This window comes from Wyeomyia smithii, chromosome 2 (assembly GCF_029784165.1).
Source record: "Wyeomyia smithii strain HCP4-BCI-WySm-NY-G18 chromosome 2, ASM2978416v1, whole genome shotgun sequence".
In the NCBI taxonomy this organism is placed as follows: Eukaryota; Metazoa; Arthropoda; class Insecta; order Diptera; family Culicidae; genus Wyeomyia; species Wyeomyia smithii.
The window spans coordinates 196,953,388-196,970,984 of NC_073695.1; the positions used below are offsets into that span (position 1 = coordinate 196,953,388).

Here is a 17,597-nt window from a genome sequence, read left to right on the forward strand (position 1 = left end):
TTTGCTTTTGCTGTATTTACTTCACTTCATTGGTAGACATCTGTTTCTTTCGATGGATTATAGTTTTGCTTGGCCTTAACATTTGAAATTGCAGCATAATCAAGCATATACGGTACAAAAATGTTTTCAATTGTAGATTTTTACGGCAAGCAGTCTAATTATAGCTGTGGTTATTGTAAGCATTCATCATCTTGCCAGTCGCACGGTATGTAGAAAGTTGGAAACCAGCCAGGTGTTACAATCATTGCAAATTTCAGGAATGTGGGCTCATACAATGACGGCTGACGATTACCAAAATCTAATCGATCGTGGCTGGAGACGTTCTGGTTGCTACTGTTACAAGCCCGAGATGAGCACCACTTGCTGTCCGTCTTACACAATCAAGTGCGATGCTATGAACTTCAAGCTGAATAAATCACACAAAAAGATCATAAAGAGAATGAACAAATTTCTAAAAGACGGTATCAAGAGTAAAGACCATTGTGAAGACAGTGAGCAAGATGGTCACGGCTGTGAAATAAGCGGTGATATGGAAATGGGTGATGTGTCGAGAAATCCACGCAATAGTTTGAACATAAGCGACATAGACCTAGTGCCCAGTGAGAAGGTAGACCTCGAAGCGCCGCAGGTTGCTAGAGCAGAGCAATTGCGGGTATCAAAAAATTCTCAACAAAGTGGCGCTTCGAACTTGCCTAGCAATTCACCAACCGACGGAACTAATCTACAACCGAAGAAAGCAAAACTTCTAAGAGTTGAAAGAAAGCGGGAAAAACTCATGCGAAAAGGGCTTAATGTAGAAGAAATTGAACAAAAAATGCAAGGAGCAAAAGGAAAAAATGTAGAGAAGAGCTTGGAAGTTTTTCTGGACGAAGCGCCGAAGGAAGATGAGGATGCTGCCCATAGGCTAAAGGTAGTATAACAAATGTGAACTTTCTTCCAAACTGCTAGATCGCTTCGAACTATGTTTTGATTTTTTAGGTAAAGCTTGTACCATCTAGTGAAGGCGCAACTGATTTGGTGTTTCGTCTTTATTGCTCTTATCAAGTGGCGATTCATCAGGATTTGCCGTCGAAACTAAAAATGGATCGCTACAAGCGATTCCTCGTTAAATCTCCGCTAAAGGTGATGGTCACAAACAGTTGCTAGTTATAATCAAATCTTTTGTTTCTTTTTCTTTTTATCGCTCTATCGGTCCTGGATCCCGTTTCCAAACAAATCATAAATTTGCAATAAAATTGAAGCTTGTAACTGTCAGCACCGCTAGTGATGAGTTCAAGCAAAGTCTTCAGGTTTCGTTTGTTCTATACAAGAAGTACCAAACCGAGGTGCACAACGATCCGCCCCTTACGATCGAAGATTATACTGACTTCCTGGTTAAGTCACCGCTCAAGGTATGACTAGTCCCCCGCGTTCTTGTTTTTAATGGCAGAAATTCCGTTTTGTTTTGTTTCGATTATTTTCTATCACTTAGCTGAAAAAAAACGGAATGAGTAAAGTTTGTTTCTATTTTCAGTTCACGACTGGGCAAAATACACCCAGCTGCGGACTAGGCTCCTTTCATCAACAGTACTGGTTAGATAATCGTTTAATTGCGGTTGGAGTTATTGACATATTATCCCATTGCGTCAGCTCGGTTTACTTTTTCTACGATCCGGCATACCGCTTCTTATCCCTTGGAACTTATGGATCACTTAGGTAAATTTGAATACTCCGAAATTGATATAGAATGACACTATCATTCCTACACCGCAGGGAAATTGCATTTACTCGCAAATTACAGCAGCAGCTAGCTGGCATCTCCAACTACTATATGGGATTTTATATCCATTCTTGTCCAAAGATGCGCTACAAAAGCAATCTAAGTCCCTCCTATCTCCTATGTCCGGAGGTTTACACCTGGCATCCTCTGAATGAATCGATTATCAAAAAGCTAAATCAGAACAAGTATGCGCGATTGAATGGAGATTCTAAAGCAACTGATCAGAGTGCTGTAAAAACGAGTGATCTCCTGCATCTGTTGGTTTTGTACGGCAATACTTACATGCGATACTCCTCTTATATGGTAATATCGTATAATCTAGCCGGTGGGCAAAGAAATAAATTCTTTAAACAATGTTATATTGTAGGAAATGAAGGATTTCACGGATCCGGAAGAAATCGTTGTTATTTACTCGAAGCTGGTTGGAAAGGCCTGTATTTCACGGATGCTATTGTACCGAGGATAAATGGAAAACTGCTGTGTAAATTGATTCTATTCTAGTGCTTTCCTCTATCCAATGTTCGAACGTGTATCAATAATTACTTTATCAGCTAGTAGTTAGTAGTTACACAAGTTCCTTGCATTTTTGTTGTAAAATAAAATGAATATTTCAATTCTAATACGAAAACCATTGGTTTATATTGTAAGTCAGGGCTTCTAACAGTTCTAATAATGCTCAAGTCGCCCCTTTCACTTCTAAGTGTCTGTTTATTTTAAATAAATAAAACCGTAAAATAAGAAGTACCATAATGTCATTGCACCAATAGAAACAACTTGCTAGTGTCGTTTCATTTCGCTGCACTCAACGCAGTCCATTGCGTAATTCGTTGATCCTTTAGATTTCGGTTTAACGTCGTTCCATTTCTGCACCTGACCGGAACCGAACCCAACGAAAGCGAGACCAGTTACGAAGTAGATTACCGCAGTTATTAGGAAAATATACTTCCATTCGTTGATGGTACTCTGAAATTGAAATAAGTGAAATATTAAACTATATTCTGATCTGAGGAATCAGCAAGAGATATTACAGGGGTCTTCTTTTTCATTATGAGTACAAAAGGAATCAACTCAGTTTTCATGTTCAATATTTTTGTATTGCGTTTTAATTACACTTTCATCCTATACATATTTCATTCGGAAGCAGTCTAATCAGATTTTTTTTATTCCGTTGTAGTCGATTACTTTTATTTGATCACACTAATTTTGGTAGTAAAAAAATACGCTATTCATGGTTATGTGAATTATGCAGTAATAATCGAATAATTTTATGGTACTAAAGCAGTTTAAACAAAAAAAAAAAAAAATCGTGCTGTGTCAGTGTTTTTCATTAAATGTAAAAAGTTTCGTACTTTGAAAGATCATTCTGGCAAAAAGAATTATATTTCGAATTAGTTTTTAGTGATCTAACTATAAGTTTTAATAGCAATACACGCAAAACCGTAGAACCAAAATTGACCAAATAGCCTTTTTTCATCGAATATAATTTTAAATTGAAAGTTGGATATTATTTTCGATGAAATATCAAACAAAATTCAATTATGATAGATTCTCTGGCTTGGATCTTGGGCCAGCTAGTGGGTTAATTCTTTGAGCTCGCTGGCTTCTGCACAGGTTCCGATTTCGTTCGGTGTCCGGCTGTTTGTCAAACGGGCAGTTTTCGGCTTGATCTCGTTCCAGCTCTGAACTTTGGCGGATCCAAATATAATGAAAATAGTTCCACTCCCAATGAAAATTACTGCGCCAATCAGAAAAACAATTTTCCATTCGTCAATTGTATTCTGAAAATTGAATAAGCATGGATTAATTCTAAGCGCTTGGTTGAAACTAATTCTATACTACCTCTAAGAACAGATAACATTGAAGACATTCAAGCTTGAACACAAATCTTGCAGAAATTGAGCCCAAATGCGTTTACGTTGTTTAGCAAAAACAGCAGAACACAGAATGCACAGGTATGTGATTAGTAGGTTTGATTATTTTTCTATGGCGGCAATTTGATGGTTAATGATCAGTTACTAACTATTTAATGTATAAGACTTCGTAGTACACACAAACGTTCACTTTGGCTACTCTAACACAAATTTATGAATTTGTTTTTTGAGTGAACAAATTGACAGCAAACTCCGTTCCACATATGAAAACTGCAGAATTTCTGGATACAAATTATCTACTCACAGCAAATTATTAATATTACACATAATTTATTATTAATATTACGCAATAATCGATAAAGATGCCATTTAAGGTAGAACGGGATGTTTTTGCAAACAACTTTGAGGTTGAGTTTCTTTTTACGGTACAATTTTGAGCGTAAAAATCTTAACTTCTACTAAACGAACAGCGCTCAAATTGCTGTTTTAGGCATGCGCTGGTGGTGTTTGTTTGCACGAGATCAAAGTTTTAGGCTTAACAAGAGAAAAACTGCCTGCAAAATTCGAGGTGTTTGCGACCACGTCCTGTTTCACCTTAACATTTTCAATCATTACGACTGTGGAGTGACAGGGTAGCGATCTGGGTCCGCAATATTTTTGTCAATATTTATTGCATATTTTTATTGCATTGAAGACCATCTCAAAGTTCAAATGTAAACAAATTTACCACTATCTGTCAAAAATTGAGGTTAAAAAGATTTGGAATGATGAACTATAGTCTATAATCTACAAGTTTCTTCATTGGTTGCTGCTAGCTGTTTCAGGTATTCCACATTGTAACCTCTTAGGACCTCCTACCAACAGTTTCCGATTTCCGATTAAATGACCCTTAATTTAAATGGTATGATTCATATTTTTAGTTTTTGAGTTTTTTTCGGAGAATATCGCAAAGTGTATAGTCTGATGGTTGGCAGACGACTGGACACGTTTCACTCGAGACTTTGGTCGCTGACTGGGAAGGGGGGGTCATTCGCGGCAGTCTCTCCGTATTAGGGGCGGCGTACAACAGTGTCTGACCCGGACCGGGCGGCTGAATAATAAAACGCGCTGCCTCGCCATCTAAGATGGCAGCCACGTCGCGAGACTAGGTATCGCAGCCCTAGTAAGGTAGCTTACCGAATTTAAATTACAACAAAAAATTCAGATAATGATACGAAACGGAATATGGGAAGAACAACGGTTATTGGAAACTCGGTACTTGGAATGAAAGGACTCTATTCGAACCGGTAATGGCGGTCAAAAACAAGAGAACGTAAATTCTGGACAGTAGATCGGCACTTTACTACAGTGGTGACATGAGAAAAAGGAGTCGCTTTCGTGCTAATTTGGAAACATATGAAGCGTGCCATTAGATGGAGGCCGATCAGTGACTGTATATTAGGGTGGGGAATCGTTATATGGAAAAAACGGAACTTGATAGCAGCAAGCCAGAACCAAGTTTTTTTGTTCTATTTGGAGCCCCAAACAATCCTTAATTTATCGGAAGCTGATTGGTTTAGTCTCCGCTTGGCGCATTGCATTTAAAATTTATATGGAGATTTGTATGGAAAACCAACGTTATTGCATTTGCCATTCTAAAGAGCTCAAAGTGGCTCAAACCATAGGTTTTATGACTTCAAATGGTAGGTTTTTTGATGCCTAAAAACTTGGCCGAAGACATCAAAGAGCTAGTGTCCAAAAAAAAAAAAAAAATACTGGAGCTGTTCAAAGTTGACTATGTCGAAATTTATGTTGCAAATTATTTTTTCTGCCAACACTGCCAGTGTACTGACGTTAGTCAGATTTTCATCAGAAGTAACCTCTGAAACACGTTGTAGATTATACCTACGCCTAGAATATTGACCTTAATTTGTTTGTTTGATCCAGCTGAATGTGTAAACTTGTTACGATAGGTTATTTCTGATGGGAATCCTACTGGCGCCGGTACATTGGTAATGTTGGCAGAAAACAAGATTTTCTGCATTTAAATCGACATACTCAACTTTGAACAGCTATAGCTCTTTTTAGGGACATCCTAGCTCTTCAGTGTCTTCTGCAAAGTTGTTAGGCATCTAAAATACTATACTTTTACATAACGTAGTGCATTATTAGATCATTATTGAGCTCTCTAGAAAGGTAAATGCAAAAAAGTAGGTTTTCCCACATAAATTTTCATACAAATTTGAAATGCAATGCGCTATCGTAGACAAAACCAATCGACTTTCGGCGCCCCAAAAGAACCAAAAAACTTGGTTCTGGAAAATCGATCACTTTTCCCCACCCTACATGTTTTGTTTGTTTGTTTTGCACGCCGGAATATTCGTAAGCATACCTGGATGCACCAAAATGGGATGGCCTGCTCTCAGATCGACCATGTTCTAACCGGTGGTCGGCACTTTTCAGACGTTACAGACGTAAGGTCGTTCAGAGGACAAAACGTTGACTTGGATCACTATCTTGTAGTATCCAAGATTCACGGCCGGTTGTCCAACGTATTGAAATCAAGGACAACGAGAAAGATATGGTTGAGCATCCAGCGGCTATCAACTGGAGAAGTGGTTGCAGAGTACTTTCATAAAGTTGATGACCGGATCGATGAGCAAGTTGGAGGGAATCAGAACGAACAGGGCAGACATACCCACAGTACGATCAGCACCAAGTGTTGGGTACAGCTCTGACCACCACGCTCAACGAGTGGATTGTCACTGAGTAGGGGTAAGCGGGGTAAGACCGCCCCCTTAAGCATTTCTGTTTATAGAAAAAAAAGTTGCGGCTGCAATTTCATTTTTTCTTCGCTAAGAGGTTCTTCTATTCAATACCCGCATTCAAAAAATAAGAACTGAAATATTTTTGTTTATTTTCCAGCTTTTTTTTCCAATTTTAAAAATTCATTGAAAATGTGCAGATCTTTTTCATGCGGGGTAAAGGGGCCAAAGCGGTTGATTTTCTTGGTATAATGCCTTTGACCAAGTTGTAGATGGTATTTTTTTTACTATTTTAATGAAATATACACTGTGAAAAATCTGAAAAATATAATTTTTTTCTAAGTTTTAACTTTTTTTTTGTTTTTTTGATTATCCAAGTTCAAATCAATGTTTAGGTAACTGTTTGTGGTTTTCAAAATAAATAGATTTTCCAGAATTGGGGTTTTTCAAAATATTCAATTTGTAATAAACCTGTCTTTAAGCTAAAAATAGAAACTCAGTAAACCTGTCTGTATGATTTTTTTTGAAGACTTATTATGTATGGAGTAATACTAATAATTATAAATTTTTTATTCATATTTTCAAATTTTTTATGTTTTTTTTTTTGAGGAACAAAATTACCAACGATTCTATACATCAAACAAACCGCCCAAAATAATTCTTTTGAGCTGTTAATGTTTTTATTACTCCAGGATATAACAACCATCAAATTTTAGCTTACCTTTTGCAGATTTTGCAGGCAAAAACATGATTTTAATTAAATAAATTTAAAAAAAAAATTAATTCTATTTTTGTATCTTTTCTTTGAATTTTTTTACAGTGTATACTTTTTTCAGAAGTAAAAAATTGCTATTTTCAACTCTGCTGGAGACGTTATATCGATCAAACAAACCGTCCTGGCTCTAAAATTATTTTTGTTCATTAATACCATTTTTACACAAGTTAACTTTTTTCAAAAATTAGTCGCGTTAAAAAAATATTACTAAAAAGCTTCAACCAAATCGAAAATCGTCGATTAACATCGATGTCTTATGTGGCTTGAAATTGATTTAAAGATCCTGTGAATATTCCCTTTGTAGTGTCGAGGCATTTGGGTTTGGAAGTAAAACAACAAGCAGTTGTATACGTGGCGGTTTTACCCCATGTATAGTGGGCGACGTAACCCCCAGTGGAACATTTTCATATTCCATCGAAAAAGTAGTCAAAATTACAAGATCACTCACGGCCTTCGACATTTCCGAAAGAAGACAGATTCAGGCAAACGGTTAAACGTAAATTCACGAATAAAACAATAAATTTTTAGACAGAAAAACCTTAAGTCCCGCTGCCGCAAAACAATAGCGCATTGACTGGGCCAGCTGAAAGGTTGTTTTTGATTATTTCTTTGACCGTTCGCGCACTATCAAAAAAGAAAGGGGTGCAAAATGTTATGTAATTATACTGTAATAGACATGTTAAAGAAATTTTTCAATTATTATATATCTTGGTAGTAAAACTACGGGGGGCGGTCTTACCCCGCTGGGCGGTCTTACCCTGTTTACCCCTACCAGCAAGCGATGAATGTGAAAAACTGCGCCAGATGTCACTTATGGCTACGGCTGTAACACATCAGAGCGTAGGATGATATCGAGCAGCTAGAGCCACTGAAAAGAGACTCAATTGCCGACAGATTCGTCAGCATTGGGAGCGTGTTCTTGCAAAGGCGGAGGGCTGCTTTTCCTGCCACGATGCGAGGAGCGCTCTCAAACTTTTTTTGTCCCCGTACCCTTAGCCGATGTTTTCTAAATCAATTGTACTCCCTGGCTTGGAATGTTCTCGCAGAGTGGGAGAGAGTAGTGGTAGATCATGTTGTGGTAGGTTTCAAATTGAACTATGGTTCGTTTGATTGCTACAGTCATGTTTTAAGAGAAAGTTTGAACAACAAATGAAGTATTATTAAGAAAAAAAAGCTCTGTCCGCCATTACCGATTTTTCTTTCGCGTATCCCCTGAAGACTTACGAGCAGTGTGTCGAACAGTTGACATTTCTGCATGACACCGTATCGAAAAGTACTGTTGCCTCACTCGCAGACTTCGACAGCAGCGTTCAACTGTACGCTTCTTTATTTGAGAGAATCGTGTGACGAGAAGCCAACACGGGTGGTTAACGATTCTCTTTTGTGTCGATCTTCGGCCCGGGCGACATCTCGACTGTCGCACTCTCCGAATGACAATAGTTTCACTCAAAATATTTTTCACATAATTGTTACGTGAAGCTTCCTGTACTTATTCATTTTCTGTCATTTTGCATAATTTATGTGACAAACATAACATCTACGTGAAAATCACATGCATACTATGTTTTATCAGGTAGTATCTACGTGAACTTGGCAACGTCAAACAGAATGTCATAGAAGAAGTATCACGTGAACTCTCTGTGTGAAAATATACAGAAATCAAAATGGCGAAGCTGTTGTCTAACTCAGTCTCTGAAAATAAAATAGAGTTTCTCGACGGCTTGCCAATAAGTTAGCTTTCCAAAAACCGTACGAATTTTACATCGAGTCTTGAGGTTTCACACAGATTTGGTTCAAGGGTCGAGGAGTTTCCTGTACATAAACAGTTGTAGCTCACAGTAGTTATCGCCGGCAAATGTAATATTTGTCAGTTTTCATGGCGTTTGATCCATTTACGAATCGGCGATTTTGCATGGCCATGCGATTTATCAAGCAACATATTTTTATTATTTCTAAAAACTATTTTCCGTCATTTAGGAATTGGGGAAACAAAATTTGAGAATTTTACGTTGTATAAAACATAGTAGCTAGCAGATAATCGAATGCATTCTATTTTACCGGTAGTTGAATTTTACGTGAAATTCACATGAAATGCATATGTCTGCTGTATAAGATTCATAGGATATATCATCTCACCAGATCATGATGAACTCAAATGACAATCACGTAGAATCTACGTTAGAATGACAGTGGAAAATATTCACATAATTTTTCCGGTAATTATAACGTGAAAATTATTTTGAGTGTAGGAATAACGCGACAGTTTAGAACAGCAATATAATGGAAAATAAATAATTTCTGTATTCTGCCGAAGAATATCATCAATCGTGTAAACCAGAAGATTTGAATCTTAATTACTTCGTCTTTAGTTTGGATCTAAACTGGTTGTAACTTGAAACACGAATGCTTGTGAAAGCTACATATATCTTAGAGCAAAGTAATATTTAAGTTAGCAGCCGTTCGTGCTGGATCGCGTACATGAAAAAGTTACAAGTACGACACAACATATACGATAGAATACCACCCGTGACCCGATATTATATTTATTTTATTATTTCTGTTTGTGAACTTTTTCTTTCAAAAAAAGTTCGCTGTAGGTAAAATTTTATTTAAATTAGGCATTTGACATTCAAATAAAGAGCAGTACAATAAACGCATGAATCTTACAAATTCAATAAACGTCCGCGGACCCGAATAAAAAATCAATGCTAAGTAAATTGAATCCACCTCAATTCGTAATAAATGCCATATATAGCACAGAGAGCTACAGGCAATGACACTGAGCCAGAGATTGTCTTCTAACAATATAAGGACAAGTGAGCGAGAGAATTGTTGTTCATGCTGATTTCGTGACAAAAAGCAAGAGATAACAGCAGAACGTATGATACCTCGAGAGCGGCTACTGTCGCGTAGCGTTTCATTCCACAATGGCAATCACAAAATCTTGCTGCTGTCGTGTGAATGCTGTCGCGTACCAGTACAATTCTCTACCCTGCTTACGAGTACCTCTAGGGGAACAAGAGGGGATCCTTATTAACGATAAATCAGCGGTGGCCAGCCGTTGGCAACAACATTTTAGTGTGATGTTCAACGGCGAGGAAGACAGAGGCGTTGAAAGAAGCAAGATTGATACTGAGAATGAAGGACCAGTTGTTGATCCACCAGCCATGAACGAGGTGAAGAAGGCAGTTGAATATCCAAAGAACTGCAAGGCAGCTGGGAATGACGACATTTCCACCGAGCTTTCAAAGTCGGGCGAAAACAGCTGTTTGGTGCCATTTATCGGATCATGCTGAAAATGTGGGCTGATGAAGAATTGTTGATGCTTTGAAGCGTGGTGACGGGCTGTCAAACTTATCGTTTAACATAGCACGGAAGGTGCTATACCGGGAACTGGTATACAGAGAAGCGACACCATTGTGACGAAGTTTCACTTGCTCCTAGGCTTTGGGGACGATATCAACATTGGTATTAACCGTAGAGCGGTGGGAGAGGCCTTTCGACTTCATAAGCGGGAAGCTGCAAAAATTGGATTTGTCATACACTCTGCCAAAACGAAGTACATGGTGGCTGGTAGAGAGCGTGGTAGCTCGTTGGATGTTGGTGCTGCGGTGGTGATAGATGGGGATTCATTTCAGGTAGTCGAAGAATTAATTTACCTGGGTACATGGGTGACGTGCCACAATGAGATTAAGAGGCGGACAGCGGCCACAAACACGGCATTCTACGGACTGCGTAACCAGCTGAGGTTCCGCAGCCTGCAAACCCGTACAAGGCTTGCACTCTATGAAAAATTGATTCTCCCGGGGACCCCATACGGCCATGGAGCATGGACACTGAAAGAGGTTGATCGGCGAGCTCCCTGTGTTTTTAAGTGTGAAATCGCGGTCAGCCCTTGGTGGCATACTGGAAAATGGTGTTTGGCGCAGACGCATGAGCCATGAAGTGTACCATTCATACAAATCGGCGGATGTAGTCCAGCGGATAAATGCCGGGAGGCTATAATGCCGGAGAAACGATCAGCAAAAATTATGTTTACCAGCAAGCGCGATAGAGGTAGTCGAATTCAGGGTATACCCCGCACTCGTTGGATGTGTACTGACGATGAGGATGCCGAGGACGCGTGTTAATAGGTGTTAGAGTCGACTGGAGGATCCCAAGACCGAGTGATATGGCGCCGTATTTTGGATTCGGTACTGGATTGATGACCGGCCTGTCGCCGCAAAAGTAAGTAAGAGTAGTCTGATTTAAGTACCCAATCAGACTCACGCGGACACGCAGACGTATATTTAAGGTGAAGCGGTATTGAAGCCACAAACGGTCGACTTCGAGCCACCACTTCGAATTTTCAGAAGCACAGGACTCGGAGATAGATGATACGTTCCCTGTGAAAACGTTATTTTATGTTTGCTTCATCGCAGCAAAAATAAAGTAGCATTTTCACAGATGACATATTACCTGTTACCGAGTCTTGTGCTCCTGAAAATTCGAAGTGGGCTATTTTTGGCATCAATACCATTTGGCCTTAAGCTAAACTCAAACATATTGAATGGGATCAGATCCCATGTTTAGAGTCATCGCCATTCTCGGATTCTAAATCAAAATGAAAACAAACCGATGTAAAGTTATTATCTGCTAAAATCGAACCATAATTTACAACTGATCTGTTTACCATTTAATTTGGGCCCGTATGTTCGAATCCCGGTCGAGAGGAACTGTTGAAGCCCGTTGGGACGTTGCTCCAGATGTTAATGATAAAAGATTCACGTTTCTTAACATGAACCCTTGCATTAGTATGTGTTGCTCCCTTTTAATGGTTTCTATACAAACACAAACATAACAAACAAAACTTAACACAAACAAAAACGAATACAGACACTTGTTAAAGTATTCCTAAAAAGATTGAGATCAATCACAAATTTAGTGGGACACTTGACAGGGAAATCTCGTAGAAATCATGTGGTATAAATACCATTTAAGCTAATAAAAATGAAGCATCAAAATATTTCAAAATGGTTGCACAGCGAATAACTAAAAATTCGCTTCCGAGCTACATGAGAACAAAGCGATGCAGTAAAAGTGTAGAACACGAATGAAACAAAGTGTAATTGGATAGATTTTCGCTAGCGAAATCATTCGTGAAAACCTACCTGTAGGAGAGACAGGCATTCCATCAGCCTGTAGTTCATAGTTCATGTGAAGCGAAATTCGAGTTACACTTCGAGTGAAATGAAAGTTTACCCGAGCTTTCGGAGTGAAAATGCGGCGAAAAGTTTACTTTTCGCTATCTTCTGCTTTTTTCATTGGCGTAGAAAGAAGCCATCCACAAACTTCAATTTCGCTGCATCAAATTTGTTTACAGTTCTGCTGTGCTGCCATTTTGAAAGCCCTAATACAAATTGATTTTCAGTAAAAACACATTGCAAATATCAATCATTCCTGAAACCGAATCTACAAGACCGAATTTGTTCTAAAGGTTATGGTAGTCTGTTTTGAATACCGGTTAGAGAATATTTGCAAGACTGAAGATATCTTTTTTTCTTCCAGCTAACAATAAAAGTTTTGCTCAATACTTACATTTTCTGCCGTAAAGTAGCCCACCAGCATTGGAGCTATAAAACCTGTGGTGGTGCCTAGAAAACTTAAAAACCCATAAAGCGAGGCAGCAAAGTTCGGCGCAAGGTCTTGTGCGTTCACCAAGTTAGTTATCGTAGATGAGCCGTTGAAACCCAAACACAGTACTATGCATCCTACGCATACTAGTGGATCCTGAGCGATGAATGGAAGAATGACCAAAAATGCGCCCGGTAAAAAATGAGCTAAAATTAAAACAATCTCTGTTAATACAGCAAAAACATTATCTAGTAGAGATCTTACAGAACATGCAGAAAGATTTCCTCAGCGTCGTCCTACTCATGATCTCTCTCTGCAGGATCACATCGCCAATGTAGCCGAAAATGAATCCGGAGAACATTCTTGCCAGGTATGGCAGACTGGACAGGAAACCGGCATTCGCTAGTTTAAAACCAAGAACTTCGTTCATGAACTTAGGAGCTTGTGTGATGAAGAAACTCATTCCCCACATACTGCCGTAGTGCAGCATCAAAAGAGCCAAAAATGGGATTGAGGTCAATACTTTTCCGTAAGGAGGCCAGGATTTCGCCTTCGATATTGTGTTTCCAAACGAATCATCGATTATTCTCTTCTCTTCGAGAGTTATAGTGCTGTGTTGATCGGGCGAGTTTTCAATCAATGCAACCCAGAGGACGGCCATCAGCAATACGATCAACGCGGGAAGATAGAACGCGTAACTCCAGCCGAGTTGCTCTGTAAGTATGCCGGACATTGGCCAGGTGATAACAGTCCCGAAAGTACTTCCACCGGAAATGCAGGCAATCACTTTGCCACGTTCGTTTGGTGGAATCCATCGCGAGATGAGGTTCTGCAAGCCTGGATACACAAGTCCAGCGACGATTCCAACAACAGCTCTGGATCCGATCACATACCAAGGACCGACTGCGGCAAGTGCCGGTGTAGCGGCGGTCGCAATGGCACTCACCACAAAGGAGAGCGACACCACCAGCTTGGGTCCGTACCGTTCCGCCATCAAACCGGCGGGAAGCGATGTTATCATGAAACCATAAAAGTATGCTCCCAAAATGCGGCCCTGAGTTCCCTGATCCCACTGATAGCGTGGTCCAAAGTTTTGGATCTCTAATTTGGGCTGCGGGGTTGTGATGTTGGTTGGCAGTAGTACTTCTGTCGAATTGATTGTTACTGTTGAGATGTTGACCGATTTAGCTGTTGAGTTCGTGATTGGTTTAACCATCGCCAGTAAGTTGAGAGACATATTTACACGCAGCATGAATGATGTTACGCAGGCGATGAAGATCATGATTGCGACTATCAGCCGCTTGGGAATCGGCCCTGCAAGAGAAATTATTTTTATATAAAAATTGCATGTAAAGTACCGGTACAGTGACATAAAGGCTAGCGTCAGAGTAAAATTATGATCAGAATAAACTGGAAAAGCAAAGCACTGCCTTGGTGCTCGACCTTCTGTTCTGTTTTATTATACACAGACTTCGCGCCGTGGCGATTGTTCCGGTTAACTTCCGAAAGGCCACTTATGAACCTTCCCTATTCCTTACTACCCACTAGGGAAAATAGTGTGACGCCGGCCCTGGATCCTACTGACACTAACAGCCTCTCCCAAACCGGGACTCGAACATACAACGACTGGCTTGTTAGGCCAGCATCGTACCTCGAGACCAGCTGGGAGATATTAACCAGTATACCAGTATAATACACTGGACACTCGAGAAAAAATTATTCGAGAAAAGTTGTTTTATTTACATAGTTTTTATTTCGATTTGACTGAGTAACTTTTTTTAGATTGTTTATCTGAAAGTATGGTTAATTTGTGACGACCTTTATGTCATTTTGATCTTATGAAAAACAATTTGTGCCATGTTGGCGAAAAAATAAGCCTAATGGAAGAAGTGGTACCTCACGTGGTAAGCTGTAACTGAAAAAAAGTTTGTTGGAAGAGAAAGGTTAAGAGTGAAAGCTGAATCTATTATGTTGTTATTCCATAGGGCAGTCCAAGCCTACATATTTCTAAGGATTCTTTTTTTGTTTAATATAGCTAATGTTGCCTACGCGTTTCACGGCCTTCTCCAGTATCGATTCTTGAGAAAATCGTGAAGATTGTTGTTGTAGAATAGTTGGTGGTAACCTAGATTGTTACCCTCCGACTCAATAGATGCTCGTGCCCTTTCACTATCCAGTCGAGTTGGCACCGTGCTGCGAATGGCTCGCTCGTAATGCCAATTTTTGTTTCCAGAAGAGTTGCTTAGTCGTATTAGAATATCTGATCAACCGTCATACGAACTGATCGGCAATTCCCGCATGTAGTCGCATGAGTCGAGTACTAGCTCTCCTTTCACCGCCTAACCCTAGCCCATGAGCTAACTCTGTTTCTATCAACGTGATGAAGGCTTCTTCGTCTACGAATGCAAGTACAGTCAGCGAACTTTCTCCGCAGGGCGTTATAACTGAAATCACCCGGAACATCAGGATGTGGCAGGATGAATCAGCAGATTAGGCGATTTTCCGTAATCATCTACGTTGCACCGAATCTCGCAATGGTATTGTGCACTGTGATCGTTCAAGCAGTTTCCTTTTGATCACAATCTTCAAGCGTCGGACACGATCTTGAAGATAAAATCCGCGACAGTTCGCAGGGTCACCTCCTCTTCTTCCGTTTGTTTGCCTTCTCCTGGGACGGACGAAGGATTTATATTTAATCAAGCAATTCTCGGTCAAAAAGCTCTCACAACATAAGATGGTATTGATGTACTATTCACTGCTCGCGATAGCCAGAAGCGGAGTTCAAGAAGGACGGTGAACTGATCGGTGTAGTGTATCTTCGAGGCAACATGGTGGTGCTGACTTTGAATGTCGTTTCTTTTGAGTAAGCTAATATTAACGTAGCCGAGATAGGTCATACAAGTCAACGCACTGAATAATTTTGCGAAACTCGAAATGACTGTTGGTTTTGTAAAGAAACTGGATTCGATTGGATTCTGGGACTCATGTGCTTTTTTCCTGTATGGACTTCCTCACTGCGACCAGAATCGCTGATCTGTTGTGAGATACGTTCGGCTGTATGCTGTAACCCGCACTTCTATTATTAGCAATACCGCTATTGACAAGTGTCATACTGATTTATGCTTTATTATTAGGGGTCTCCGTGGTTCTGTGGTTAGCGATGTCAGTCGGATAGCTCTCCCACACGGTTGTGATATCGGGTTCGATTCTCGATCAGGGAGCTCCCGTGGTGTTGGTGCTAAGGTGGAGATAAATGGAGAACGATTTGAAGTGGTTGACGAATTCGTTTATCTTGGTACGCTTGTGACATGTGACAATGATATGAGCCGTGAAGTGAAACGACGAGTTGCAGCTGCGAACAGGGCCTTCTACGGACTACGTAACCAGCTAAGGTCCCGTAGTTTGCAAACTCGCACAAAACTAGCGCTGTATGGGACGCCGATACTTCCGGTGGCCCTTTACGGACATGAAGCATGGACGCTGAAGGAAGCTGATCGACGAGTGCTCGGAGAAAAACTAGAAGATGGGGTGTGGCGTAGACGCATGAACCACGAGTTGCACCAGGTATACAAACATGCTGATATAGTGAAGGTAATACAGCGGGGCAGGCTTCAGTGGGCTGGACATGCAGGGTTGCCACATTTATATCTGTATTTTTCTTTGAAAATATCTGTATATCTGCATCTCGGACCAAAAAAATCTGTATTAAAAATATGTATCGAGCAAACTCAGAATGTTAGATGGAAACATTTTTACTTGCAGAATATATTTAAACCAATTCATTTTTCTCTACGTGATGTTTATACAGGTTTCGCTAAATTTATTTTTTAAAGTTTTTGTTTAATTAATATTAGTATCTCCTCTTTGGTCTGCAACGTAGCTCTCAGCTTTTGAAATTGATCTGGTTTCAACTTGGGAGGGAGAAACGGATACGAAGCTGTGTGAGTGTCAAAATGAACCAGAATGAGCTGTCACAGACTGTCAATTTGAACCAAGAGAAAAAAGCGCTTTTTTATAAAGAGTATTGTTATAACTGAACGGTATCGCGTTGCTTGACAAAATATTCATCGCAAGAGTTTTTGTATTCATTGTCGTTTTACAAAATATTTTGGTTCATTTTTACGTAAAATAATAAATTTCATAAGCTTTAAGTAATAATGATGTTAGCGAACTTCGATTATTAAACTTGCGTTTTTTCTGGATTTAAGGCTTCGGTTTCTATCTCGAACACAATTCATCACGGCCGAATGTTAATTCTCGTTTAACAAAATAGTGAGATGTGGGATTGTTAAATTTTTGAAACTGCATGAAATCCTGAAAAACCTGCCTCACAGGTTACACTCGCGTACACATTTCCAGTAAATCTGCGCAAATATATATGAACTCAAAACTCTGAAGAAAATTTTATACAACGGCAAATTGAAAAACCGCAGACTCAAAAAATTTGTGTTTTACATACAAATTTGCACATTCAGTATTCCTGATGTTAATAAAAACTTCGTTTGAGTCATGCATGCGTTACAGCAAGAAGATTTCTATCCGCTATCAAAAAACGACGCATGTCCGTGTTCTCTGCTTTGAGTGCAGTATTCGTTACTCCCTCCCAGGTTTTAACTATATATTAAAAGTATGCGTTCCAAATAAGCAGAAGAGTGTGGATTTATTAAAAAAATACTCACAAATGATCTGTAACGGAAACTTGAAATTACTATCCCGCCTATAGTGGTGTTTAACAACTCAGACCAGGTTGAATCATTTGTTTCAATGAATCTTCCGGCCAACAAGTTTTTTTCAAGCGTGCGAAATTCGTTAGATAGCCCTTGTCAGTCACTGCT

General features: G+C 39.6%; 2 protein-coding genes across 8 annotated transcripts in view; one reads left to right on the top strand and one right to left on the bottom strand.

The window, feature by feature from the left end:
* LOC129721420 (arginyl-tRNA--protein transferase 1) lies at window positions 1-2,387 on the top strand. Of its 2 annotated transcripts, none has more exons than XM_055673966.1 (6): window positions 1-205; window positions 258-910; window positions 979-1,122; window positions 1,514-1,695; window positions 1,753-2,062; window positions 2,127-2,387. In XM_055673966.1, the coding sequence occupies exons 1-6, from the start codon at window positions 121-123 to the stop codon at window positions 2,223-2,225; spliced, it is 1,473 nt and encodes a 490-aa protein (XP_055529941.1). In that variant the 5' UTR covers window positions 1-120; the 3' UTR covers window positions 2,226-2,387. The 2 variants fall into 2 exon arrangements, with proteins under 2 accessions (XP_055529941.1, XP_055529940.1); XM_055673965.1 differs by lacking the exon at window positions 979-1,122 and adding an exon at window positions 1,242-1,391.
* Window positions 2,175-17,597, bottom strand: part of LOC129721418 (sialin-like) — a 66,946-nt gene continuing 51,523 nt past the window's right edge. For 5 of the 6 annotated variants that reach the window (XM_055673963.1, XM_055673962.1, XM_055673959.1 and 2 more), the window contains exons 3-5: window positions 13,027-14,076; window positions 12,727-12,968; window positions 2,828-3,537 (exon numbers count right to left, since the gene is read on the bottom strand). In XM_055673963.1, the coding sequence (XP_055529938.1) occupies window positions 3,331-3,537; window positions 12,727-12,968; window positions 13,027-14,076 (1,499 nt within the window). In that variant the 3' untranslated portion in view covers window positions 2,828-3,330. Of the gene's footprint in view, window positions 2,723-2,827; window positions 3,538-12,726; window positions 12,969-13,026; window positions 14,077-17,597 lie in introns of those variants that run through there. The other variant, XM_055673964.1, reaches the window with a different exon arrangement.